A 27,248-nucleotide genomic window follows, 5' to 3' on the forward strand; every position below is an offset into this window, starting at 1 on the left:
GCATTCCAAATTGGGAGAAAAAAGGGGATAAAAAAAATAAAAGGAAGGCAAGACTAGCTTTTGCTGATTATATACTTGAGTAACTATATATGCTACTAACATTGCAACATTTTTCAGTAGCGTGACTGCAGTTTTCAAAATAGTGTTGTTTTTTTCACTAACATGCCACTTTCATAGCATGACAATCCAAGTGATTTGTATTGTTCAAACGGTTCATGCAAACGGACCGATTATATTAAAAAAAAATAATAAAAAAAGGTTTACCGATTTGAGAACCTGTGCAGCATTTAAGCTCTTCTAATTAAGGTGAAATATTTCATTGAATGCTGTCCTTTATATACACTCACAGGAACACTGTGGTCTTCTGTTGTTGTAGCCCATCCACCAAAATTTAATTTGTTGTGCATTCTGAGATGCTATTCTGCTCACCACAATTGTACAGAGTGGTTATCTGAGTTACCGTAGCCTTTCTGTTAGCTCAAAACAGTCTGGCCATTCTCCATTTACCTCTCTTATCAACAAGAAGATCTGTCTGTTGAACTGCCATTCACTGTATGTATTTTTTTGTTTTTGGCACCATTCTGAGTAAACTCTAGTGACCGTTGTGCAAGAAAATCCCAGGAGATCAGCAGTTACAGAAATACTCAAACCAGCCTGTTTGGCACCAACAATCATACCACGCTCCAAATCACAGAGATCAAAATTTTCCCCCATTTTGATGGTTGATGTGAACATTACCTGAAGCTCCTGACCCGTATCAGCATTATTTTATGGATTGCACTGCTGCCACGCGATTGGCTGATTAGATAATCGCATGAATAAGTAGGTGTACAGGTGTTTCTAATAAAGTGCTAAGTGAATGTAATTTGAGTTACACACTACCGGTCAAAAGTTTTGAAACACTTACTCATTCATTATTATAAATGTTTTTTTTTTCCCTCCACATTTTAGAATAATAGTAGTCATCAAAACTAATAACATAAGGAATAACATAAATGGAACTATGTGAATTATGTTGTGACTAAACAAAATCCAAAATAATTCAAAATTGTGTTATATTTTAGTATCTTCAAAGTATTCACCCTTTGCCTAGATTTTGCAGACATGTACTCTTGACATTTTCTCAACCATCTTCTTGAGGTATCACCCTGGGATTCTTTTTAAACAGTATTGAAGGAGTTCTCATCTATGTTGGGCACTTATTGGCTGCTTTTCTTTATTATTTGGCCCAAGTCATCAATTTCAAAAACTTTATTTTTATTATTACATTTTAGTTTTATAATGAAATTAATTTATGTGGTGGCACAATTATATTTTTGTCTACAAAACTAATTTCAAATATTCAGATCAAAAGATTCTTAAGATCATGAGAAGCATTTCAGTCAAGTGTTTCAAAACATTTGACCGTTAGTGTATATAACTTTAGGGCAGTTATAAAATGTTCAGGTTAATGCTGTCAACCTAATTGAAATTGATAATTCATTCAAAAGCACTCAAAGTGCCAGGAAATACAACTCTGATTAAATGTAGTATTGGAACACATAAAAGACATTGCCTCCTTAATGTAGTTATTTACTTTTTGATAGTAGTGTGTAGTAGCTAGATACTGGCACATTTTTAAAAGGGTAGCTTCTCTTTAGTCTAACTACTTTAAATTACAGTACGTGTAGTTTGTAGCTTGGTGAACTACAGTTTGTAAGTAGCTTCCCCAACACTGCCCCTGACATAAACTTGATTTTATTTTATTTTTAATTTGAAAGCTCAGGTGACAAATGTTTACAAACCATTCTCTTAACATGTACAGCTAGTTTGCAGTCAGTGGTGGTTTTGCTGCTGTGTTCATAGGATGCTGCTCATTATGTTTTGTTCCGAGTTGATTAATTACACTGACTTGAATGAAATTCTCCAACATTGCTGTTGTATATTTAGTAGATGTTGTCTTGACTCAGTAACTTGTCTGAGTGATGTATTGTGTATTTTTTGTTTTGTCTTTTGTTTGTTGTTTTGGCTAAATTATCATATAAACACCCCAAGGTCCTTTTTGGATGTGGGCAAAATCAGTAGCACTAGTTGGGTCACAAGTTCATTTAATAAAGTTGGATGAGTGCTTCAAGAGTGGAAGTATTTTGTTAATTCACTCAGTGTGAATGTACTGCATTACATCACGGGTCATGTGACCTGTTTGTCAAAACGAATAGTGTGAAAAGGCTAAGGAGGCAACTGAAATGGAAGTAATCAGGTCACATACTATTTATTGTAATCAAGGATTCAAAAATCTGTTGTATTTAATAAGGGATACTTTAAGAGTAAGATCATCAAACATGGGGATGTGTTAATGAGGAGATGACCTGAATGTAGGGCATGATACTTCATGTTTGCCTGTGTGTTTTAGGAGTGCTCAGAGGGCGTGGTGTGGTTAACGCAGCAGGAGGGCATCTGTGTCTGCCGGCTGCCTGCAAGAATCACTAGAGTGGAAACATATGGCATATGTTTGTTTGGTCAAAGAAGGGAACGTTTGTTGTAAAGTAATAGGTTTTATTATTATTATTAAAACTTTTATTTAGTTTGAATTCTATTCTATGTTAAATTCTATGACTATTGTTGTTTTGTTGTAGCTGGTTGATAATTGAGATTTTTGTGAAGTCACCACGAGGGTGGTTAGTGTTACCTCAGGTGAACTTGGAGCATGTTAAATTTAAGCCATTCTTCTTTACTCAATTTTACTTAACAAAAGTGCAGATTTGTGTGCAATAAGAAGTAGTGAGTAGAGTCCAGTGTGCTATATTGCTAATCTAGGTTCTAGTCATAATTTCCCTTATAATATATAAGAATTGTTATAACCCCATTTAAATAATAAAATCAAAACAATGATAGTTTAATTATAGATGAGATAATCTTACTTGTAACTAGTTAACATTACATAAAAATTTACATTTTACTAGGATCAGAATTATGTTATCATAGTACTTGGTGGAGGTAGTAGATACCAGGGCTGTTCAACTACTTTCTTGCGTGGACCAGATTACCCTGATGAAAAATTTGTGTGGGCCAATATTTTTTAAATATTCATCTTAGTTAGCACTTTCATCGCAAGTAACGTGCTACTTAAACACCCTTAAAACTGTGTTTATTTATATAAAAATTGTCACTGGGTATACTGCATTAAGTTGTTATGTTTTAAGGTCTGTCCATAATTCCTTCATAAGAACTGTGTCTTAACTTACAAATAATTTTTATCAACTTTGAAAAAAATTAAATAATTTAATAAACAAAACATAATAATCATTTAAACATTTTAGGGCTATTTGTTTTATATTTTTTTATACAAATTATGAAAATTGAGGAGGAACATTTAGATCTGCTAAAGCCATCTCACAATATCAACCCACATGAAAACAATGGCCATGTAGAAATATCATGTTTACTTAAGAATACGTTGAAATATTATTTTCTTTATGGACCCCCCCCCCCCCTGCCCTCATTAAGTTCTTCCATTTTCTCCATAAATTATCACCCTATTCAGTGAGGGGAAGATTAGTGCTGGAGGTAGTCAAAGGGAGAAGAAGTAGTAACTCTCAAAGAAAAAACAGAAATGACTCACAGCTGAATGTAGAACCAAATTCAAAAATGGTATTTGCAGGTTCAGTTCCACATCATCACTTTTTGACGAGACCCTGCACAGATGAGACGGGCCCGTTTAACAATTCAAGAATAGTGAATAAAAGCAAACTTTTCAGTGCATTTTCTTTGAACGCTTTGGTTTTCATCATTGATTTATCTTTTGTTGCCTGAGATGTGCATATGTGCTGACAACATTTCTATAACAACTGCGGTTAGAAAAGCAATGTAAATAAACTATTGCCAGAAAAGCTTAAACACACTAAGATCTGGACAACTGATGACTGCTGAATGCTGTTGCACATTCCATTAGAGCATTGCTAAACTAACCACTGATTGATGAGACACGCCACTATGAACTGCGCAAACAGTGATCTGGTATTTCAAACGGCGAGGAAATTTGATTTGAAAAAATCAGTTGGAGGGCCAGAAAAAGATGATTAGCGGGCCGGATTTCGCCCGCGGGCCTCCAGTAGACTATTCATATGCTAATATTACACTATTTACAAAGTATCTGGCTATTATTTCGGCCAATATTGCCCTTGCAATATTGTGCTACATTATGCAGCCCTTGCACTACAGAAGTGGATTTTGTGACTGTTCTATTTTGAAGGAATGTAGGGATGCAGCCCATTACTTGGCAGTGTTGTTTTGTAGTCAGTGGGAATATTTGACTCTTAAGAGTTAAGCTAAATTTGTTTCTTCTAATTCTTTTTCTTCTATATTTCACTTTAGAAAGTACAAAAATGACAAGTGTTTTGTTGTATCTATACATAGTGTTCCACAAACAATATTTGTGAGTTAGTGAAGTTATGTTTGTGGTAAAAATAAATATTTTTGTAAACCTGTATGACTTTGTTCTGTGGAACAAAAAAGGAAATGTTAGTCTCAGTCACTGTTCACTTTCATTGTATGGAAGAAAATAATCACTGAATGTGAATGGTGACTGAGGCAAACTTTCAGCCTAACATCTCCTTTTTTGTGCCAAATGGGGGGGGGGGGGGGTGTCATTTTTGGATGAAATGTTAAAGTTTTACTTCAATTTTCATTATCTTTTGACTTTGATTAGCATTTTCTTTGCATGAAGAGAGTGGATGACTGACATTTAGCAGGTGTGTAATGATGCCAATACACTAACTTAAGATTTTTCTGTAACATTTTGCTCACATTCTAGAGTTAAACCTATTGTTTACAATTCATAAATTGGTCTACAGCTAACTGATTGTACTAATTGTAGTGTTTTCCCTCTTTATAGACAGAAATAGGAATATATTATGGACTTTGTAGGTCTCTGCTAGTTTCCCTGCTTCATTTGCCCACTTTCTTCTGTCCCCCCCACCCCCCTTTTCTCTCTCTCTCTCTATGTTGTGTTCTTTCCTTTTGCATGGTTGCCGCTTTCTACCTCCTGTCCTGTCATCCGGTGTGTTCAGCATTCGAAAGCACCCTCTACATGCCTCCACCTCCTGAATACAAGACCAGCTCCTCTTCACCAATCTCCCCTTCCACACCAAGCTACCCTCCACCAACACCACCTTCCACAACAACTCCTCCGTCCCCACCCCTTCGTCACTCAGCCTCCCGATTCGCCACCTCGCTAGGCTCCGCCTTTCACCCGGTCCTGCCTCATTACGCCACCGTCCCTCGCAGGCAAACCGCTCCGTCCACACCACTGCCCCCTGCCCCAGCTCCAACTCCTCCTTCCAAATCTGTAGTCTGGACGACCAGCAACTTCACCCCCTTACCGCCTTCTCCACCGATCATGATCAGCAGTCCACCTGGCAAGGCCATGGGCCCTCGCCCGGTTATCGCAATTCCGGCTCCTAGTCCGTTCTCTCAAAAACCACCCTCGCCCATCACAGCGCCCAACGGGCCACCTTCCTCGCTTCACTTCCATACCTCATCCCCCATCTCGGGTCAGCCATTTTCTTTGCCACCGACTCCACCCCCTCCGCCTCCCATCCACTCCTTCTCACCCGTGTCCACCATGCCCATCGCTTCCCTTATGTCTTGTGCCTCACCCCAGCCTGCTGTTGTCCCTTCTCCTTCCACAGCCTTCCCTGCCTCTGCTGAGCACTCTCTAAACTCTGGGTCGGGAGACTCCTACTTCTCCGCTCCAGAGCCGCTCTTTCAGCCAGCTGACTCGCCCAGCCAGCCGGGTAAGGCCTCTTCTGTGTCACTCCGCCTCCACTAACCCACTAATCGTGGTTCAAGGAGGGGGCCTGCCATTTTGAGCTGGGTTACATGCACGGCTTGTGGCTGCAATTGGCTTCAACTATCGATTGCTTGCTAGTTTGATATGAAAGTCCCTGAAGCCTCAGGAAATTGATTTTTTCTAGAGTTTTGCTGTTTTGTCTTTGTATGTCTGTGCATCTATTGGGTTTCCCATGATCATTGGTTTGATAGATGCTCGTTTGTATGGCATGGCATGAAAACACATCTCCACTCTCTCTCATGGACTTTGAGTCTATTGAGTCTGTAAAACAGCAGTATCATCACTTTTTTTCCGTATATTACAACCATCTCCTGTTTATTGTTTTATGGTCAAGAAGTGGATGTTAAAGTAGTAGTTCACCCAAAAATGAAAATGTTTTCATCTGTTAGACAAAATGACTGCCTCAGTTAACATTCACTTTCATTTTATCTAAAGAAGATGCAGTGAAAGTGAGCATTTCCTTTTGTGTTCTGCAAAAGAAAGACATACGGGTTTGACAGAATTATCATTTTTGGTGAACTATCCCTTTAACATGTACAAGTGAACTGTTGAGGAACAGTAATCTTAACTTGGTTTATAACTGGCCATCACCCTACACACATCCTCTTTGGTTATTATTCAGTCACACATTTGTTTCATGAAAAAACATCCTTAAAAGAGACAGACAGTTTTTAAAAATGTAATATAAAAAGAAAATTAAAATGACTGTTTGTCCTTGGCAAGGTCATAAAAAGGTAAGCCATTTTTGTGAATATATTTCATCATAGTTTTAACTAAAGAGAGCTTTTCATATGAGGTCAGAGCAACAGCAATGACATAAGATCATCTCTTTCACTGAATTGTATATAGTAGAGGTTTTAGGCTTCACAGATTGTATGCATGATGCAGATTGACATTTAAATTCTACACACTAATGTGATTAACTCAAGTGTGTTTGACAGGCATGTGTGTCACATTGACTTAGACAAACTTAAACAAATATAAAAAACACAGTCTCATGAAATAAAAATAATCTGGCAATCACTACTTCTAAATTGTGAACTTGCACAATGAGCTTATGCATCATAAATCATGACGCAACACGCACATGGCGTTTTAATGATTAGATGTTATTAAACCATTACTCCAGTTATTACATCTCTGCATTTTTTTGTTTCAAAGTACTTATTTGTTTCATATTGGTTTTCCCATAAACCCATCTGTCTCTTCCTCATGTACTGCTGGAGATGGTCATCAAAGTTTAATGTGCTCAGATGACAATCTATGGACAAGTGTTCAATATGTTCACATTATTTAATGTATTAATGTCACATGTTTGTGTTAGGTGTTTAGAATAAGTTTTGGATGTCAGTTAATCAATTCCTTTAAAACGCAAAAAAAAACAAAGCTAATGAATGTTGGCTGTTGTACAAGTCAAGCCATTTGGTCACATACTGATAAATAAATATGCTATTTGGGCTCCAAATATGGGCAATCACTGACATCCATTAAGCTCATTCTGATTATTAATGTCTTTTTCACCATGTAAAAATATGGTTTTATGTTTTGCTGGTATGACTGTTAAAAATATATATAATTGTGACCCCCAAATGTATTTGGACAAATTCTAACACTTAAGCTGCACTTAAAATATATTAATAATATTGCATTAGATAAAATCAAGTGGCATCTGCAAACAAATTATGCACACCTTTTCTCAGCGCTAACTTATCTGAGCCAATTTTCCATTTAACCAACTGTAGGGAACCAAAGTAATTTCTCAAATTCACTCAGGTGTCCAAGCAGAGTAACCACTGGTGTAGTTTATCACATTAACTTTGGACATGTTCCACAAAATGTGGCAACCACAAAGTATGCAAATTTTTTAACCACTCCACAGATTTCATATTAGCAAACTATAGATTTGTCAAGTCGTTTAAGACATCTACTTTGCGCATGACATAATTATTTTTTCCAAAAATTGTTTACTGACAGATTGTTTCACTTTTAATTGACTATATCACAATTCTAGTGGGTCAGAAGTTTAAATACACTAAGTTAACTGTGACTTTAAGCAGCTTGGAAAATTACTGAAAATGATGTTGAGCCTTTAGGCAATTAGCCAAATAGCTTCTGATAGGCTAATTGGAGTCAATTGGATGTGTACATGTGGATGTTTTTCACAAAATAGATGGCATCAGGAGAAAGGAAACTTATGTGGATATATTGAAGCAACATCTCAAGACATCAGCCAGGATGCTCTGTTGCAAATGGGTCTTCCAAATGGACAATGACTCCAAGCATACCTCAAGTTGCAAAATGGCTTAAGGACAACAAATTCAAGGTATTGGGGAGGCCATCACAATGCTCTGACCTCAATCCGATAGTAAATTTGTGGGCAGAACTGGAAAAGCATGTGCGAGCAAGGAGGCCTACAAATCTGTCTGTTACACCAGTTCTGTCTGGAGGAATGGGCCAAAATTCCAGCAACTTATTGTGAGAAGCTTGTGGAAGGCTACCCAAAACATTTGACCCAAGTTAAACAATTAAAGGCAATGCAACCAAATATTAACAAAGTGTATGTAAACATCTTACCCACTGGGAATGTGATTAAAGAAATGAAAGCTGAAATAAATTATTGTCTCTACTATTATTCCGACATTTCACATTTTTAAAGTATTGTTCGTAACTGACCTACTGTATTCTATGATTAAATGTCAGGAATTGTGAAAAACTGAGTTTTAATGTATTTTGCTAAGGTGTATGTAAATTTCTGACTTCAAATGTATCCACAGTTTTATAATTTGAAGCCCATCAACGTTCTTTTTTTATTAAATGCCACATGGATTGATATTTTGTTTTACAGTATAATGCAATGACATTCATAAATTTTTAAGTGCATCTTAAGTGTACAAATATTATTGAGGCCACTGTAGATCAGGTGATAATAATCAGTAATCATAGCTATTACTTAAGCCGAGCTCACTCGCATTAAGTTATCAGAGTTATGTTGTTTTACAAATTTAACTTAAGATTATATTTTTTTAGTGTTTAAACAGATACCATATGATGATGTATGGTTTATGACAAAATAACACCAAACTGTGGTTTGTATTCATCCCTACAGATTTAGTACAAGGGACGCCCGCCCCTCCACCACCACCACCCCTCCCTCCCTGCTCCACTGTGACTCCAACCACGGCCGGACCTCCACCACCCCCTGGCCCCCCTCCCCCACCACCTCTACCCCCTACACTTACCCCAACAGGCCCACCCCCTCCCCCCGGCCCACCGCCTCCACCCTCAGGCCAGGCTCTGCCACCAGCACCACCTCCACCCCCTGCCCCACCTTTGCCTTTGGGTCTGTTTACCCCCTCACCCACCACAGAAGAGAAGACCCTGTCTGGACTTGCAGCCGCACTCGCTGGAGCCAAGCTACGTAAAGTGCCAAGGGTAAGGGTTCCTGGAATATCTCAATGCATCACATGATTCTGTAAACTAAGCACATCCCATCTGTCCTCCATCCTCATCTGAATCTCTCATCACTTTTTGGCAAGTTACAAGTGTTTTTCCTTCTCAGTTACATTAAAGCTAATTTTCTAAATGTCATGAGTTCGTTCAGAAGATTATCAAAGCCTCTTCAATCTGCTTGTAAATGTCCTGGAGGAAAAAACTAAAACTAAACTGCTAACCTCGTCTGTTACTGTAGAGTGATGAGCCTCTGGCTCCAGCCATTGTTGGTGTGGTGGGTTCTGGTGGTGCCAAGCCCGAAGCAGCCCGCGGGAACGGCCCTTTACCTGGAGGAGGAGGTCTAATGGAGGAGATGAGCGCCCTGCTTGCTAGGAGGTGAACTACATGGTTTATATATTTCTAATGGCAGAATGGTTCCAGAATGAATGCCAGCAGAGGCGGATCTATAAAAACATTTTATGGGGTGGCATGCAGACTATGAGGGGTGGCAACACCAAAGCAAGCGTCCATGCGTAGTTCTTATGGATTAAGGTACCAAGCTTCATTGCAAAGTACTAGTTCATTAATTGGAGTCACTATCATATTACACATGTCCATGAATTTTCGATACAACTGCATTTCCACAGGAACTGTATACTGGATTACAACATAAAAACAAAACTTTTTTTTTGCATAATAAAAAACAAGTAACACAATGTATTTCAACATAGCACCAAGACATTGTCTATTAAACACATCTACAAATTATAAATGTTCCTAAGCTTCACATATAGAATCGACCATCTGGAGTAAATGTCTCTTCCTTATGCAGGACAATTTTTTCTTATTTTGTTAAGTGTACAAATGGATGGATGCATATCCTATGTTATTTTGCTAATAAAGTCCTGTAGGCCTGTCACCCGTAACAGCTGGAATAAGCCATTTGAAAGCGAAGATTAACACATAGAAAATTGTACTGTGGGGGCAATGCTTCAAAACTCATGACTACTAATTATGCTATGCATAGTTAAGATTCTTTGAAATTACTTGTTTTGATAAACAGTCATTCTTAATGACCGATTCAAGCACCCAAAAATGTCACATAATTTGGTTATTTCATCTCCGCAGCTGCATGCTTGGGATTTTGTTAGTAGATGGAATACATAGATCAGCACTGACTGATTGATCTAGTAGTAACTTTTTGCCTTTTAGTTTTTAGAAGTTTTGGATTCTAATTTGCCCAAATATAACTTTTAATTTTAATAAAACAAGATTGCATCTGTACGTCAGTGGATGTGTGTAAAACTTTAAAAATAAAATGCAATAACAGATGCAGGGAGACTAGAGTAGCGGAAACACAGACACATTTATTGACAGTTCTGTATATGAAAAAACAGCAAATTCAGACAGCGACAACCACAAACTCAATATGTGGAAAAAAAGTCAATATGTGCCTGAGCACCTGTGAACGAGATGACACCACTCACAAACAACCGTCTCCCAACACACAACCCAGCCATGAAACACACTGTTTATATAGGAAGGAAACACACTGTGCCCCATTACCACACACCTTAGATCGATTAAGAGAAAGGGAGAGAAAGAGAAAAAGACACTACACAAACAATACAGCCGAGAAGGTCATCACAGTGGGGTACACGGAAAAGAACGTAAGCTGCGGAAAAACTGCAGACACTAAACGACACAGCCACAAAGAACACTTATATCATTCAAAATAACAAATTCCAGCGCCTGATCTCCAGTCAAAACAAACACAGATGAAATAGAAATACCTAGTCAAGAACTGGAGATGTTTTATCTAGTTAAACACATACCTGATGAAAAGTGGTGAGGATGCATCTCATCCATCTCAACCCATAACTGTCAGCGATGTATCTAATAATCATTCAGTGAATACTTGGAAACAACTGAGAAATTAATCTTTTACCTCTTTTTTTTCTCCATGTTTTTGTCCATGTGTTGTTGAGAAAATAAGCTCATTAACCCGCAAGAGCCCAAACACTGTACACTGCACTGTATACTACACAATAGTAGGAAGGCGATTGGCCTGTGCAGCTACTGTAAAAATCACAGGATTGGTTGCTGCTGTAATCAATCACGCTATGGGTCTGTAGTCATTTGTGCTTTCGGTGAGAGTTTGACATGAATAAACCCCTACGCATTGTCAACATCAACTATAGTATACTTACATTTATATTTAATACATTTGGATACTTGTGTTGGGGTTGCAATGCTTTTTCATAGGGTGGCATTTGCCACCCTGTTCCACCCTGGTAGATCCGCCCCTGAATGCCAGCATTTACTAAAAGCATGTCTGTTGAGATCCATTGTCAGTAATGTTCCATAATAGCCACCACCATAAAGAAATGTACAAATCTTCAATTGATTTGATTTAGGAGAAGAATTGCTGATAAGGGATCATCACCAGAGCCTGAGCAGAAAGCAGTGAGTATATATAGTGCTTCATTCCATTGACTAAACCTGTACATACACATAATAAGATAATGCTGCAGTGGATTATTGACATGATTGAAGTTACTGATATCATTGTACAGTTTATGTGGCAGATTGTCAAATAGATTTTCTTTTTAATTCTCCAACAGGAAGAGGTTGAGGCTACCATAACACCGAAAGTGTCAGCCTGTAGCACACCAGGTAAAATTCAGATCATTCTTATGAAGGAACATGCATGAAGATCAAAAGAATGATACAAATACAAATCTATTACACTCAACAACAACAAAAAAGGTGAAAGTTTTTACAAGCAATTTCAAATCTTTCATATTAAGTCAGTTTCATTGAGACAACATGATTGAGTTAATTTAGGTCAAATCAATGTAACGTACAGCACTTAGCAGTGGTCACAAAGGATTTGCAAAACGGCTTTTGGATTATAAACTCCGAGATGTGGATTCGGACAGCAATTAAATTACCACACAAACTTTGTGTTTGTCAATCAACAGGAGGTAATTTGGCCAGGAATTACCCCACGTCCCCATGTAAAATAACAGCCGCCTGAATAGTGCTAAAGAATTTTCCACTGTCCATCCTCGAATGTTAAAAAGATCAGCCCAATAAAATATCTTGCCTGTCGAGCAAGAAAAAAGCCATCTCAGGGTCTGTTTTAAATCCTTTTTCAGAGATGTCACCACCTCTGAAAGCCAAGCCGAAGTTGATTTGTGTTTTATTACGGGCCCCGTTGATTTCCTTGTTTGCTCGTAGACTCTTCTCTGTTCAAAGTGTCTTTATTTTTACAACGAGTGATTTCCCCAGAGGGTTTTCTTTTGAACAATCCATCGTCAATGTCGCAAATTTGTTGTGGCTTCAAGCTACTACCACACCTTCCACTGCAACATACACACGTTATAGTTGCCAGACCTTCTTTTCTTTATTTATGGACATGACATAAACACGCACAGAAGAATGACGGAAATATGCAATTTCTCGGGAAAGCCGTTCCGACAGCTCTAAAATATAAATAATTATTATAGGCTTACCGTAGTGAATCAGGTTAATATAAAAACACAGTTTGGAAGACAGATTTTTGGTGTACTCATTAATTCCTTTTGTTCATTTCTAACAAAATCATCTTACATAGTGTAGATTTAACATAGCATTCAGTTTTTAATTTATGCATTCTTTATTTTATTTATTTATTTTTCACAGACATGCCCAGAAAGCCTTGGGAGAGGACAAATACCATGAATGGTAGCAAATCACCAGTCATTGGAAGGTAATAACTGTATGTCGTTGTTCCTCTTGAATCATATCTATTTAAGAAAACATCCTGATTTTGGGATCTTCAGCAAATCCCGCCCTCTCAAAGCTAATTTGAGTACTTTTTGCCTCCACTGCTTTGCATCACATGCTTGCGGCCGGGAACTCCAAAGAATTGCATGTCAGAATGCAGGCGGTCGGGTCCCGTGCTAGATATGACTAAAGCACAGTGCTGTTGCTTCTCACCAGATCTGTTTGTTACCATTGCTTTTTTTTTTTTTTGGTAAGGTTTGCTTTTTGCCTAGAATATGCTATTCTTTCAGGCATTTCAACAGAATATTATTTACAAATTTCAATATGGCTACACTGAAGAGATAGCTATGAGTAAGACCTAGTGTATTTCACACAATAAGAGCTGCTGACCTCTGACTGGTTAGTCTCTTTACTCTCACAGACGGGACATACCATGGAGAAATCAGACGAGTACTGAAAAGTATTATGATTCCTTAAACAGGTATAAGAGGCTAGTTTGAGACATCTTTCTACACTTTGTTTGCTAAGAGTGCTCTTTAAATAGGATGAGGGGTTGGTGTAGTGATTGTCTACAATTATTTTACAAATATATTTTCCATACTCAATGATTCTACTGTTGCCAACTGTATAATCACCAGGAAATAGTGTAATTCACTTATCTTATGGTGCCTGAAATGATAAAGGAACCATTCACCCAAAAATTTCAATTCTGTCATTGTTTACTCAGCCTCATGTTGTTTCAAACTCATATGACTTTCTTTTTCTGTGAAATGCAAAAGATGATGATAGGGACTCTTTGATGATGATAGGGAATTTTTTGGTGAATTCATTGTTAAAGGTGTGCGCCAAAATTGCTTCTTTTGTTACAGACATGTGTAGTTAATATTCATGATATTATCATTATCGAGTGACAGTTTATTTTGTCCTTGAAGTAGACATGACACAATGTGTATAATTTGTATTGAATATTAGGGATTAGAGCCTGACCAAAATTGTATTTGAGACCGATACCGATTTTGGAGGGGGAAGTTCACAGATTAACGATATGGTGGACGATATAGTTCATTTTTGAGCTGGAATGAAAACAGACCTTTTCTATATGGATTCTACACTGATATGACTACGCAAAGGTACTCCGAAGGCTGCTTTTTTAAACAAATATTTTTATCAATGAATATTTTACATTTATTATTATACATTGTCAACAAATTCTAGAAATTATCACTGAGAAAATAAAGAATAAATAAAAATACAATAAATAGCTAAATAAACATCCCTACTGTTTAGTATTAATCAAATTCTGACTATTTTAATACTGACAGTAAATTAGGGGCTGGTTGTAAAACAAGAAAGATTTACACCTGCTGATTCGAGATAAGCAGCGGTGTTACACCGTATTCTGCTATACAAGTTCAGGGGAAACTTTCAACGGTGGAAAACCAGACTTTTAAATTTTATATTTTATAAATGCAATGACTGGAATTGTTCGGTTGAAGGGGGTACCAAACTGCGAATCCTGAACAAAACAGTCACCTGACAAGCAATGAAAGTAGCTATGTGGTCCGCTAGTTAGCTATAAGCTCATTGTCATGGAGAGAAAAGACGGACGTTGTTTATTTTACTTTCCAGTATTGCGTCTCACCAACTAGGTAACTATATAGCATGAACTCAACACTCAACAGACACAATCCACCACCGCACCGTTGTCTGCTGAGCTGCAAAAAGATGCTCTGATGTTTACCTTTCAAACTGCTACATTACTGACTGCACTGACTAACTACAGCTGGCTAACAGCAAACAGATGTAATAAACATGAGTGACATGGTTGTCAGGGACAGGGTTAATTTTATATTAGTTATATTGAAAAGGGAAAATGAAGGATTGTTTATGAACTTTCCAGTATGTATTTCACAAACTAGTTTGCAGTTTACTAAGAAGACACCACACCGCCTAACTCCGCCCTGTCTGCAGAGCCACCGTCAATTCAGAGTCGGAGCGCGCTCTGCTGGAAAAACTACATAATGACACCAATTCTAAAGCATTTTTTTCTGCATTATATCTTCTGAAAAAATGTGTAATACCTGCGCATATCAGTAAACTTATACGACGGTAAAAGGCTCATATCGGGCGGCTCATATTGGTCGGGCACTATTATGGATGAACTACCGGGATGATACTGGCATCGGAATCGGTCCGATACAGTGCTCATGTACTTGTACTCGTGCTTGTAAAAATGCTCCGATACCAAAAGCTGATACCATCTGACGTACAAATGTCATTATCTAAACATTCAGGCTATAATTAAAATCACATGATGTCCTATTGAGATTATTTAAATTAAAGCTGCGATTTAATGAGATAGATATATAGTTTATTATATATATAGCAATTCCTTGGCTCATATGCGGAAAAAAACATCATGAGCATCGCATGCTCTGTAGAAGATGACAGCGAGCAGAGTGCTAATTCACTTTGTAGCACAAGGTACATACAGACTATGGATTTATTAAATTAAACCTTTTTCAATTTAATAATCACTTTGAGTCACCATCCGTCTTTTCCGAATTGAGAAGCTATCTTCATTGCAACAAAAAAACACCTCAAAATAAAAGCTATGCCAAAATAAAAGCACATTTAAATGGAAAAAAGACAGAACTAGATCACTACTCTATGTAATATTCACTTTAATGCTTCTACTAATAATAATAATATTAAATAGTAATTATATTATATTTAAGAATTATCTGTGATGCTCTGTTATGTAGCACTTTATTTGACAAAAATAACTCCAATGTTGTATTTTGGATTGTGCTGTGTTATGTGGTGTTTATGTATCAAAGCACTTAATTTAATAAAAAATAATACAATATTATGTTGAAAATGTATACACTTTGATGCTAAAATTGAAATAAACCGTTGGAATGGAATTAAAAAAATAAAACAAAAAAAGGGTATACAGTGCATCCGTAAAGTATTAACAGTGCTTCACTTTTCCACATTTTGTTATGTTATATCCTTATTCCAAAATTGATTAAATTCATTATTTTCCTAAAAATTCTACAAACAACATCCCATAATGACAACGTGAAAAGTTTGTTTGAAATCTTTGCAAATTTATTAAAAATAAAACAAAATCACATGTACATAAGTATTCACAGCCTTTGCCATGACACTCAAAATTGAGCTCAGGTCTGATCATCCTTGAGCTGTTTCTACAACTTGAACAGGATTGTATTGAGGCACAGATCTGTGGAAGGCTACAGAAACATTGCAATGAGCACAGTGGCCTCCATTATCCATAAATGGAAGAAGTTTGGAACCACCAGGACTTTTACTAGAGCTGGCCACCCGGCCAAACTGAGCGATTGGGGGACAAGGGCCTTAGTCAGGGAGGTGACCAAGAACCCGATGGTTGCTCTGACAGAGCTCCAGTGTTTCTCTGTTGAGAGAGAGAACCTTCCAGAAGAACAATCATCTCTGCAGCACTTCACCAATCAGGCCTGTATAGTAGAGTGTCCAGACGGAAGCCACTCCTCATTAAAAGGCACATGACAGCCCGCCTGGAGTTTGCCAAAAGGCACCTGAAGGACTCTCAGATCATGAGAAACAAAATTATCTGGTCTGATGAAACAAAGATTGAACTATTTGGCCTGAATGGCAAGCATCATGTCTTGAGGAAACCAGGCACCGCTCATCACCTGGCCAATACCATCCCTACAGTGAAGCATGGTGGTGGCAGCATCATGCTGTGGGGATGATTTTCAGTGGCAGGAACTGGGAGACTAGCCAGGATCGAGGGAAAGATGAATGCAGCAATGTACAGAGACATCCTTGATGAAAACCTGCTCCAGAGCGCTCTGGACCTCAGACTGGGGCGATGTTTCATCTTCCAACAGGACAACGACCACAAGCACACAGCCAAGATAACAAAGGAGTGGCTACGGGACAACTCTGTAAATGTCCTTGAGTGGCCCAGCCAGAGCCCAGACTTTGAACCCGATTAAACATCTCTGGAGAGATCTGAAAATGGCTGTGCACTGACGCTCCTCATCCAACCTGATGGAGCTTGAGAGGTCCTGCAAATAAGAATGGGATAAACTGCCCAAAAATAGGTGTGGCAAGCTTGTAGCATCATACACAAAAAGACTTGAGGCTGTAATTGGTGCCAAAGGTGCTTCAACAAAGCATTGAGCAAAGGCTGTGAAGCCTCCACATGCGCTATGTCTCCGCGGTAACGCGCTCAACAAGCCACGTGATAAGATGCGCGGATTGACTGTCTGAGTCACAGAGGCAACTGAGATTCGTCCTCCTCCCACCCAGATTGAGGCAAGTCACTACGCCACCATGAGGACTTTGAGTGCATTAGGAATTGGGCACTTGAAATTGGGGAGAAAAGGGGAGAAAATAAAATACAGTACAGGTTGCATGTCATCTCTATCTTTTGGAGCACGAGAACAACGGCGAGGCCAATTGTGGTCCAATTAACGTGTATACACCTTTTTCCTAAACACAGAAGTGTTCCACAATTCAAAACGGAAGCCATTTTTCATTTTCCAGTCTCTAGTGTTTTCACTCGCATCGTTGTATGTTTTTAGAAGTTAATGCAAACATAGTGCTGATACTTCACGAAGTCACGATGACCGTCTTTTGACAGTGCCTCATCCGTCAGTAGATCACATGAAGCGATCATCTGAGGTTTGTAACATTAATATCATTAACTACTTTGTGTTAAGACAGCCAACATCTGCACAAGTTGAGCCTGAGCTCATTTTTACTCTAAAGCTGGGATAGGATTATTTTAACATCAAATAAAAATTACACCCCTCACAGCTGATAAAATGAGCTGTACTATGTGCATGATGTCAAGGATCATGCAGTATCATAGAATTGGAGCATTGGTCCAAAGTGGCTCCTGCCAATTCTTCCACCTGCCTCCAAAGATAACATAGTTTTCCCCTCCCCCTACAAATAGACATGTTTAATTTTGCATTTATTATTCTGGGGAGACATGTTATCTTGCCACGTACAAAACTGAAAAAGCTTTAACACAAAGACTTCAGGCATGGCACCTTTGTTTTTCAGGCATAACAACATCAGCTTTGTAAGTTTCTGACTCCTACAGTATAAGCTGGGTCATGGCATTCATATCTGTTTGCTAGTACTTCCTTTTTGGACAAGGAAACCCACTATTCACAGCGGTCATTCCTTTTCTGATGGAATAGATAAAGCATAATTTTCCGCGTTCCACCCTTTGGTGATTATAGTGTTGGCAATAGTATCCTGTCTCGGCTGATTCAGCATGAGAGTGATAAGGCAGCTGCATTGTGTGTTTTGAGATCTGAATGCATTTACAGTGGAGGAGAATAAAAACCTTTGGGCTCTCAAGCTGTTTTTGTTTGTTTGCTGTGGTTTGTTTGCTGTGGTTTGAAAACTGTTTGAAATGTTTTCTAGGCTGATTTGAATTTAAAGATTTCACAAATGTGATGGTTTTGAATTTGCAACTCTGCTCAAGGAAATATAATTCCCATTTTAATTTGACCCAAATATTTGTATTAGTTTTTAATATGTTTATTGTAACGCAAAGAGGCCATTCACACTGTATGCATCTGTGCTTATTTTAAATTGGAGTGTTGCATTTGAAAAGAACTGCAACTTTTAAAAAGTGTCTCGAGACTCATGCATTCTGTTCTATTTGTTGCGCTAGGTCTAGCTTTTTGTTATACAGTAGTATGTATTTGAATGTGTGTGTTACCATTTCAGTACAAAATTGAATACAGCTGTATATAAACCGAAAAACTGTAATCGTAGTTGTACTTCTGCATTTCAAGTACCTGAAATCGCAAATATTTTTGCGATTTTTCAAGGTGGTGGAAAAGTCTGATAACCGATTCATTGGCCGATAGTTTTTAAAATCGATTTGAAGAATTTAAAAATAATGTCTTAGACTTTTCTATGATGGGCACAGACACAGTATAGGCTACAAGAGTAAAAAATTAACAAAATCCCTGATGCAGTTTATTGCGCAACCAAAATCCCAATAACCAGAAGAATACAAATTTGTTGCATAACGTGGGACAATAAATAAGCCTGAAATGCACATACTTATTTTGGGACTCTTAAAATGAAATTACTTAATGCTGTTAAAATGCTCTATATTGAAGTATTTACCAAATTATAATTTTTATTGCTGTGTATTCACCAGATTAAAGATTTTATATAAAAAGCCACTGTTATACTGTAGAACCAAGCCGTTTTTACTGTAGAATCCACCACTGAGGGGACAGAAAAAGATTGGTTAATAGGTAATACCGATATGTTGGTTTATCTCTACAGTGTATAGTCTTTATATCACTATCTATATATATATATATATATATATATATATATATATATATATATATATATATATATATAGATATATATAGATATATAGATATATATATATAGATATATATAGATATATATAGATATATATATAATCTTTGAATCACCAACTCTGATTGGGACTACTCACAACGAATGCGCCTTTAACCGATAGATGGCCATCTTTAACTGTTACACCACGTTTCGCGTATGAAGGCCACTTTTTTTTAGGATTCCATTTCAAGTTAAAGAGAATTCAACTGTTATAAATGCATCTTGAGACTTTCATTCTATTCTAATCTTTGAGCTTCCTCTTTTTTTATTTGCACAACAATGTGTTCTGTCTGAACGGCCCATAACGGTGTACATTTACACAGCATCTGACATGTTAAAGTTTGTCACTTAACATCTGCCTTGCATCTTTGCCATGTAGTGTTTGTTTCTATGAATAAAATAGCATTGCTTCACACCACATCTCTTTTCCTTTAGACCGAGGTCTACACCAACTCCTACCGGATCCATAAGTGCCAATGGGGTGCCAACAGAAGCTCTTGACTATGAAAGATTGAAACAGGTACTTTTCTAAATCAAGAAGTAACAAACTTGAATTGAAATTCACTTTAGCCCTTGAGGGCTTTCGTATAGGGTCTTTTCACTTCCTCAACTACTTCCTGAAATATTTGGTAACGTGTTGCTAAAACAAGTGTTACAATTTCTCATTTTTTTCTTATTTAAAAAAAAAAAAACACGTTGATATTACCAGCACTTCCTAAAGCAGCAGAGGGAGAAATACTGGCTCACAGTACAGTTTTTGTGGGTGTGTCCAATTAAAGTTCTTTCTACAAAGGCAATACCTCCCTTCTCTTCTATGAATGAGCAAGTTAGATATGGAAGGCATATGTAGGAGACTTACTTATCTGAGCACACAGTTACTCAAGTCGCTCAGCTCTGTCTGCCTTGAACTTTCTTTCCCCCCACCAAATGCTCAGCGAACAAGATTTTTTGGGTGGTAGGTAATTACAGTGACTGAATTAGATTTGGATCAAAATGTCTTAATTTTAGAACCTATCCGTACGGACATCTTGTCATTTAGTACTTTTCTAGGTGCCACGGTCATGTTTAAATTATTTTAATTCATAATAATAGTTGCATATAATAATAGTGTTTCCTCTGTATTTTTACTTGTCATAGTGTGATTAGGACAGTTAAATTATTGTATATCGATCTTACTGATATGAAAACGATTCAGTGACATGTCTCCATTGGATGTCATAACAATATTACAAATAATATTCTAATTGTGTACATGTATTTCATTGTTTTCTAGGACATTCTAGAGGAGATGAGGAAGGAACTATCAAAGCTGAAAGAAGAACTAATTGATGGTAACTTTGTTACATTGTATTGCAAAAAGATATGATGATTAAAGCTTTGTAATAATTACAACTTCAAGAAATGCTATTATACACTATCAGGAAAAAAGTCTGTATTAATTTGACTTAATTTACTCTAATTTTACTTTTTTTTATAACGTTACTTTTGATTTAGAGGGTTATGGTTAAATGCTTAAAATTAGTTTTATAGACAAACCTAAATCTCATTTACATTTTTTAATACCATTGTAAAAAGCATACCAGGTGGATACCTCATGAAGTTAGTCTACAATTTTTATTTGTTTAACATTTTGGTCACTACATAATTTCCCATATTTCCATTCATAGTTTTTATAACTTCACTATTATTCTAAAATTTGGAAAATAGTAACAATAAAGAATAAGTGTCAACATTTTTGACTGGTACTATGAAATGGAACTAATGTGTTCCATTCTAAAGTAAATCTACAGTTCTTGTTTGTCTTTTGTGTTTTCAGCAATCAGGGAGGAGTTGGGCAAGACAAATTCTGCATAGGACAATACAATGCACCTGTATTTTTAAATATGATCTGTCTGCTTCAGTTTAAAACACTATCTCAAAAGCAATGAAAATGGAAATTTACAGTTTTAACCAGTGGTGATCACAATAACCATGTTAAATTTGGAAGATCTTTTAAGGGTCAATGCCAGGATGGACACAATTTTGAGCGTGGGGGGCACGGGAGGCGTATATCAAGAGGATGCCCAGACACCTCAACGCAACGCCATACACCCAAAGGCTCGGAATCTTGGGGGGATCAGGACACGGTCTAAAGGAAGTGACTGACAGTATGCAATGGATGATGCAATGGATTACTATGGAAAGATAATAAGATGACGGATAAAGACACAAAGTATTACTGAACTACATACTGTATAACTATTGAAGAGTGAAATTGTAAATCAAACAGATGACATTCATTCTGTGGCACATTGAAAGGGCAGGCTTTGATGTTTATGAATTTAAAAGATGGTGGGGTTGAAGTATTGTTAACTGGTTGGCCTTGTATAGCGCAAAACCTTGAATTGGGCCAACCAAATGAGTATGGTCTATTGCTGCAGGACTCTAAAGCTTGTCTTCCTAATACTATTTTAACCAGAATATGTACATTAAAATGACAAAATAAAGCATTATACTTGCAAGTCATTCAATCAAGCTCTTCTAATGTACGCCATGGCCATACCAGGTAGCTTAATCGCTCATGGGACAATAAGTCTTTCAGTCGGATTTTCATTATTATTCCGACTGCTTCAGACTTCTCTTTTCAAAAGTAAATGCTTGACAGGCTGTCTCTAATGAGCCACTGTTACACGTATACCTTCTTCATCTTGTTTGTTTGCTATCTGTTCGGGAAGATCACAAGGGACTATGCCTTTCTACTGTATATCATTGTAGCTCTTTACCAAAATCCTCTCAGCCAATCGAATTTAAGGTTGACGCCAACGTCGACTAGACCGTATCTGTAGATATTGCTAACCAGAAATACTATGAACTTTTTATTCACCATAGGCTCTTTCGTATTTTGTTCAAATTTCAGTGCATGTATTCTTATGAATGGTAAGGGGAAAAAGGAATGCCACGAAAAATGATTTTGGTTTCAATTCATAAGCAATAAGTGTAGCATTGTTACTCATTTTCCCATATTACAACTTTTATTTTCTTTAATCATCAACTTTGCCCTCAAAACTGTTGATGAATGCGTTTTTTTCTTAAACACTCATAAAGGACACCTCTTTATAGCCATAATACTTTTGCACGGGTACAACGTTTTACTCAACGGTACATTTTTTTATTTTTTAGGATTCAAGGATGCAAAAGATCATGTATGGTAACGTATTCATTCTGCTTTGGATATTTATCAACTAAATAAGAAGCATTTATCTAATGAGGGCCAATAACAGTAAAGACGTTGGTTGAATGGCTTTGGGAGTTTTATTATTTTTGCTTTGACCTCTTTCTGCACACTGAAAGACACTCCGTTCTGATTTTTCAGTGGGGCTCTATCTTCCAACATTCTTTATAAGGAATTTTATTGGGAAATATGCTTTTTAAAATCAGAAATCTTTGTACAAACATGACAAGTGTGATAATAGACTATTGAGAACATGAAATTGTGACTCAGTTTGCCATTTCCCCCATCTTTTCACTTATGTTTAAAACAATTTCCTTTTGCCATTCACCATCACTCAAAACAATCTCTCAAGAAATCACAAAGCTTGTATGGAGTGTTTACAGCATTGATTGCACTTTAAAACCCCATAGAAATTCAAATGATCACATTGCTGGGAAAACAGCCATCACTCTGTGATTGGCAGTATCACCAAAGCTAAACGGTAACAATCCCTAGCAACACAGTCCCCTAGTCCACCTTTGTTTTAACAGAAAAATAACAATTGTTGATTATTTAAAGCAGGTGAATTGTTTTTATCAGGGTTGATTCATTCCTGGATAAACCTGTTTGTGATCTTCATGGTTTTATGCCTTGTTCTTCCTTGACATTGTTTTGACAATTTTATCTGTGCGCACTTTCAAAGTGACACTTCAATCATTTTACTAACTGCACGCCTGTTGATAGGGGATTGTGATTGGATAGTGTAATCCAGTCATGTAACCCAGTGTGATTTTATTGGTTTAACAAGCCATATCCTTGGCTACCTTTGATTAGAATACTCACATGACTGAGAAAGCTGTATAGGTGATAGAGAAATTGTAGGAGAGGGGACATTTTTTTTCAGAATAAGTCGGAACATTTGAAAAAGTGCTTAAATACGGGATTGCCCCTGGAAAAACGGGACGTCTGTCCACCCTAATTCACATTCTTCTCTCATTGTCATTTTTTGTTGCATTACAGAGGGGGTTTGTGTTACATTTGGACCACGTATGCTGGTGAGATCTGAGAAACTGATCTTTGTTGTGGTGGAAATCAGTTGAAAAAAGGTTATCAAGAAAGTGTATCATGTTGTCAGCACATTGAGACTTGATTAGGAGAAGACAACGTGCTGATCAAATTCAACAATGTCCTTCAAATGCAATTTTAGGTTTTCTTATCTTTCTATTTTATCGTTCATGTTGTACCATACTGTTTTCACATTAATTAGACGTTTCTTACATGCTACCATTGTTTTGTTTGAGCAAATTCAATAAAAATTGCAATACAATGCTGTTTACATTTGTTTATTTCTGTAAGTTCAATAGAATTGAAATGCATAAGATTAATATTAAAGCGCCTAGTATAACCACAAAAATACATGTGCCTTTTTCTCCTGACTGTATTTAATTTCTTTTAAAACATTAAGCACATTCTTTTTCACAAATGCAATAACTACCATTTGTTATATTCAGAAAGATAGGATAATCTTGACAAATCTATGTTAATAGCTATCTGGGTTAGAAATGTTAAAATTACCTGTTTGACCTTGGAATCTTACTAATTACTACATGTTATGCATTTTGACCATGGTGAATGTAGTAATGTTATTAACTATATTATATCTTATGTCTCAATGAAATTCTGATAACTGTCTGAGGTAAAGTTGATAATTTTTCATGAGTTTATTCTTTTCTACACTGTATACACTAGGTGACATTGTGGCATAAAAGTGAACTAAAACATATATAAACAATTATTGAATACTAGAACCATTGCAGCTGACTCCACTGCACAGGGAGACCTGCACTTGGTCAAACTGTTTACATCAATCCAGGGTTCGAATTATGATTTCATCTTTGTGGGGTCTCTTAAACCACAACACAGCGCTGAATGAATGATGATCTGCTTTTATGTCATTTTTCCTTTTTATACAAAATATTCACAAATGTATTAGCTATAACATGAAACACTGATATTCCGATTGTCAAATGTGTGCAAGTGGATGTGTTTTGTTGTTTAAACGCCTTTATAACGATCGCGTTAAGTTAGTTGAGCTGTATGTGCGATGGGCGGCGCCATGTTATTTTACAACACGTCAATTCCTCAACTTCTCACGATCAATACATGAAAGTAAGTGGCCGGTGAACTGGGAGAAGAATAGAGTAAAATGTAAAGCTACTTACACAATGTGTATGTGATATGAAAACGTGTCTTATTGTAACGTAACGTTAATGGAAAGGATTATTATTGCCGCTTCCCTAGACATCAGTGTGTATTTTACAAACTCAAAATATTTTTTTGCTAGTACTTATGTGTATTTAAATGTCTGAAACCTAAAATAAACATTATGTGGTTGAAAACACAGAACAGTTGATCTGTCTATGGTTGTGATACATAACAGCAGCACTGAGCGCGTCTGTCTCTGGCTCAGCGCCAGCCAAAGCACGTTTGAATTTAGCAGTTGATCACGTGATGCACTGACCGTTCTAATCACACCGGTGTTGATCGATCATACGTGCAAAAGGGTTAACATAAACATTGAAGGAATATATTGAAGGAAAAAATGCTTTATTTGTAATTTAAAATAATGGTGCTGATGATTTTTAGAGACCCCCACAGGTGTATGATTTTACTGCTTTCATGGGAGCTCATCCTCTCTCTATGGGAGCTCAGCTCCCACTGGCTCCCACGTAATTCGAACCATGCATCAATCTTCTTACTCTCTTCTCAAATTTCTTCAGTCTTTTACTTCACCTTTACCAGCACTTTCCTAAAAGTAAGGCTGTTAACTTGCTTGCTGGCAAACTGGCAGAGACATTTAAAAAATAATTAGCTCCCTTGACTCCCATTTTCCTCAGTATTACAACTGAAATCATATGAAACACTTACACTATGTATTATATCAGGCCCTGAAATTGATTTCTGAAGGGCTGATTGCCCCCCTTAGATGCCTCATATTGTTGGGGATTTTTTCCACTTTGTTGTCATGACACAAAAATATTCAATATTGTACAATTATTATTATTATTACATGATTTCTTAATTATTTATACCTATTTTCTTAATTATACCTTTTATTTCGATCAACTGTTATGCATTATGATGCTTCTTTTTGTCACATGTTTTCCAGCAAAGCACAATGTAATCTTTGCTGTAATGTGCTGACTTACATTTATTGTTGTTCTTTGCACATACTTGATTATCAATTTCATTTTATTTTTTCCATGTTATTAATGTTGTATTATTTAAAATGCATACATTTTTATGATGATTATAATTTTCAATTGCGCAAAACTGGCACGAACAAGTGATCGGGAAAGGAAGACGAATGACTTAAAGCTGCTATAGCGAGCAGCCCCCTCTGTTGGTCAAAATAAACAGCACACGGTAAACCTTCAGGCCGCCAGGTAAATCAAGTCCCCATGGGGGTAACCGTTTGTAATGCCTGAGAAAAAACCTGTTATGTTATCGTGATAATCTGTCATTGAAGTCTAGGCTAACTGAAAAACACAAACAACAACAACACATCTTTAATTTCACAATCTATAAATTAAGTTATATTCTATTATGTGTAACTTATGGTTTAAAAGTAAAATGTCGTATTTACAAACTTAAATCGATGGTTTAAAAGTCAAATGTCGTATTTACAAACTTAAATCGACATGCATCATAAAATGATTTTAAAGGATTTCTTCATAGGCTCATATAGTACCCATACATGTATTTATTTTTTTTAACCCATTTATAGTTTTTTTTTCTCTTTTTTTTTTTTTTATGCAAAGAACAAGAACATACAAAAGAAAAGGCATACGTACATCCACATAATATCAACCAAAAAATAAAGGAGACAAAAATAAATAGAGAGAAAAAAAAAAAGATAATTATAATAAAGTATATAACAATTAAAGAAGAGGTAGGGCCATTACATCACACAAAAATGTTCACATGAAGAGATCAAATGCAGTGCAGATTCTAACAGTCCTTATGGCTTTCTTATTAGTAGATAATGAAATGAAATTTAAATAGTTTTCTATTTCTTTTAAGAAGACAGAGAAGATAGGTTTACAGTTTAAAAATTTGCATTTGTGAATATAGAATTTGCTTAGGAAAATAATAAAATTAATAGCAAAACAGACATTTTCGTTTGTGGGGTCTGAATCAAAATACCCAAATATGTTTCATATTTATTGAGAAGCCTGGAACCCATTTATAGGTCCCACAGCCAATGGAATTGATGTGACGTCAGAGGGAGACCCGATTTTCAGGGCCTTAATTCTTGCAGTGTATTTTCACTTTGCTTATTGTTTTGAACGCGGAGTAAAAACGGGGACGACTCCAGTCGGGTACAGACCGTCAACGTCTGGTCACCCTACTTTAGCAGCAAATGTTACCGCTTTTCTGTTTGCCGCCGCTTGGTGACCATGCTTCAAGTAGAGTAAACATGAAGGCAAGACTTAACTAAAGACTGAATTACAGATAAGCATTGCGTGAATAACTATCACGAGCAGAGAAGCTCAAGCACATGTCTGATGAGTTCGCTGCAGTTGATTATAGGTGTCTCCTGGATTAAGC

At 36.8% G+C, this 27,248-nt stretch overlaps 1 protein-coding gene across 5 annotated transcripts in view; it reads left to right on the plus strand.

Moving 5' to 3' along the window:
* The window catches only part of enah (ENAH actin regulator), a 138,378-nt gene extending 114,418 nt beyond the window's left edge, over nt 1-23,960 (plus strand). For 3 of the 5 annotated variants that reach the window (XM_052095378.1, XM_052095377.1, XM_052095375.1), the window contains exons 6-14: nt 5,049-5,774; nt 8,937-9,262; nt 9,519-9,655; nt 11,677-11,725; nt 11,884-11,935; nt 12,947-13,013; nt 19,883-19,967; nt 20,721-20,778; nt 21,264-23,960. In XM_052095378.1, coding sequence (XP_051951338.1) covers nt 5,049-5,774; nt 8,937-9,262; nt 9,519-9,655; nt 11,677-11,725; nt 11,884-11,935; nt 12,947-13,013; nt 19,883-19,967; nt 20,721-20,778; nt 21,264-21,301 — 1,538 coding nt within the window. In that variant the 3' untranslated portion in view covers nt 21,302-23,960. The remainder of the gene's footprint in view (nt 1-5,048; nt 5,775-8,936; nt 9,263-9,518; nt 9,656-11,676; nt 11,726-11,883; nt 11,936-12,946; nt 13,014-19,882; nt 19,968-20,720; nt 20,779-21,263) is intronic. The other 2 variants (XM_052095379.1, XM_052095380.1) reach the window with 2 other exon arrangements.
* Nucleotides 23,961-27,248: the final 3,288 nt, after the last annotated feature.

Source organism: Xyrauchen texanus, chromosome 28 (genome assembly GCF_025860055.1).
Source record: "Xyrauchen texanus isolate HMW12.3.18 chromosome 28, RBS_HiC_50CHRs, whole genome shotgun sequence".
Lineage (NCBI taxonomy): Eukaryota > Metazoa > Chordata > Actinopteri > Cypriniformes > Catostomidae > Xyrauchen > Xyrauchen texanus.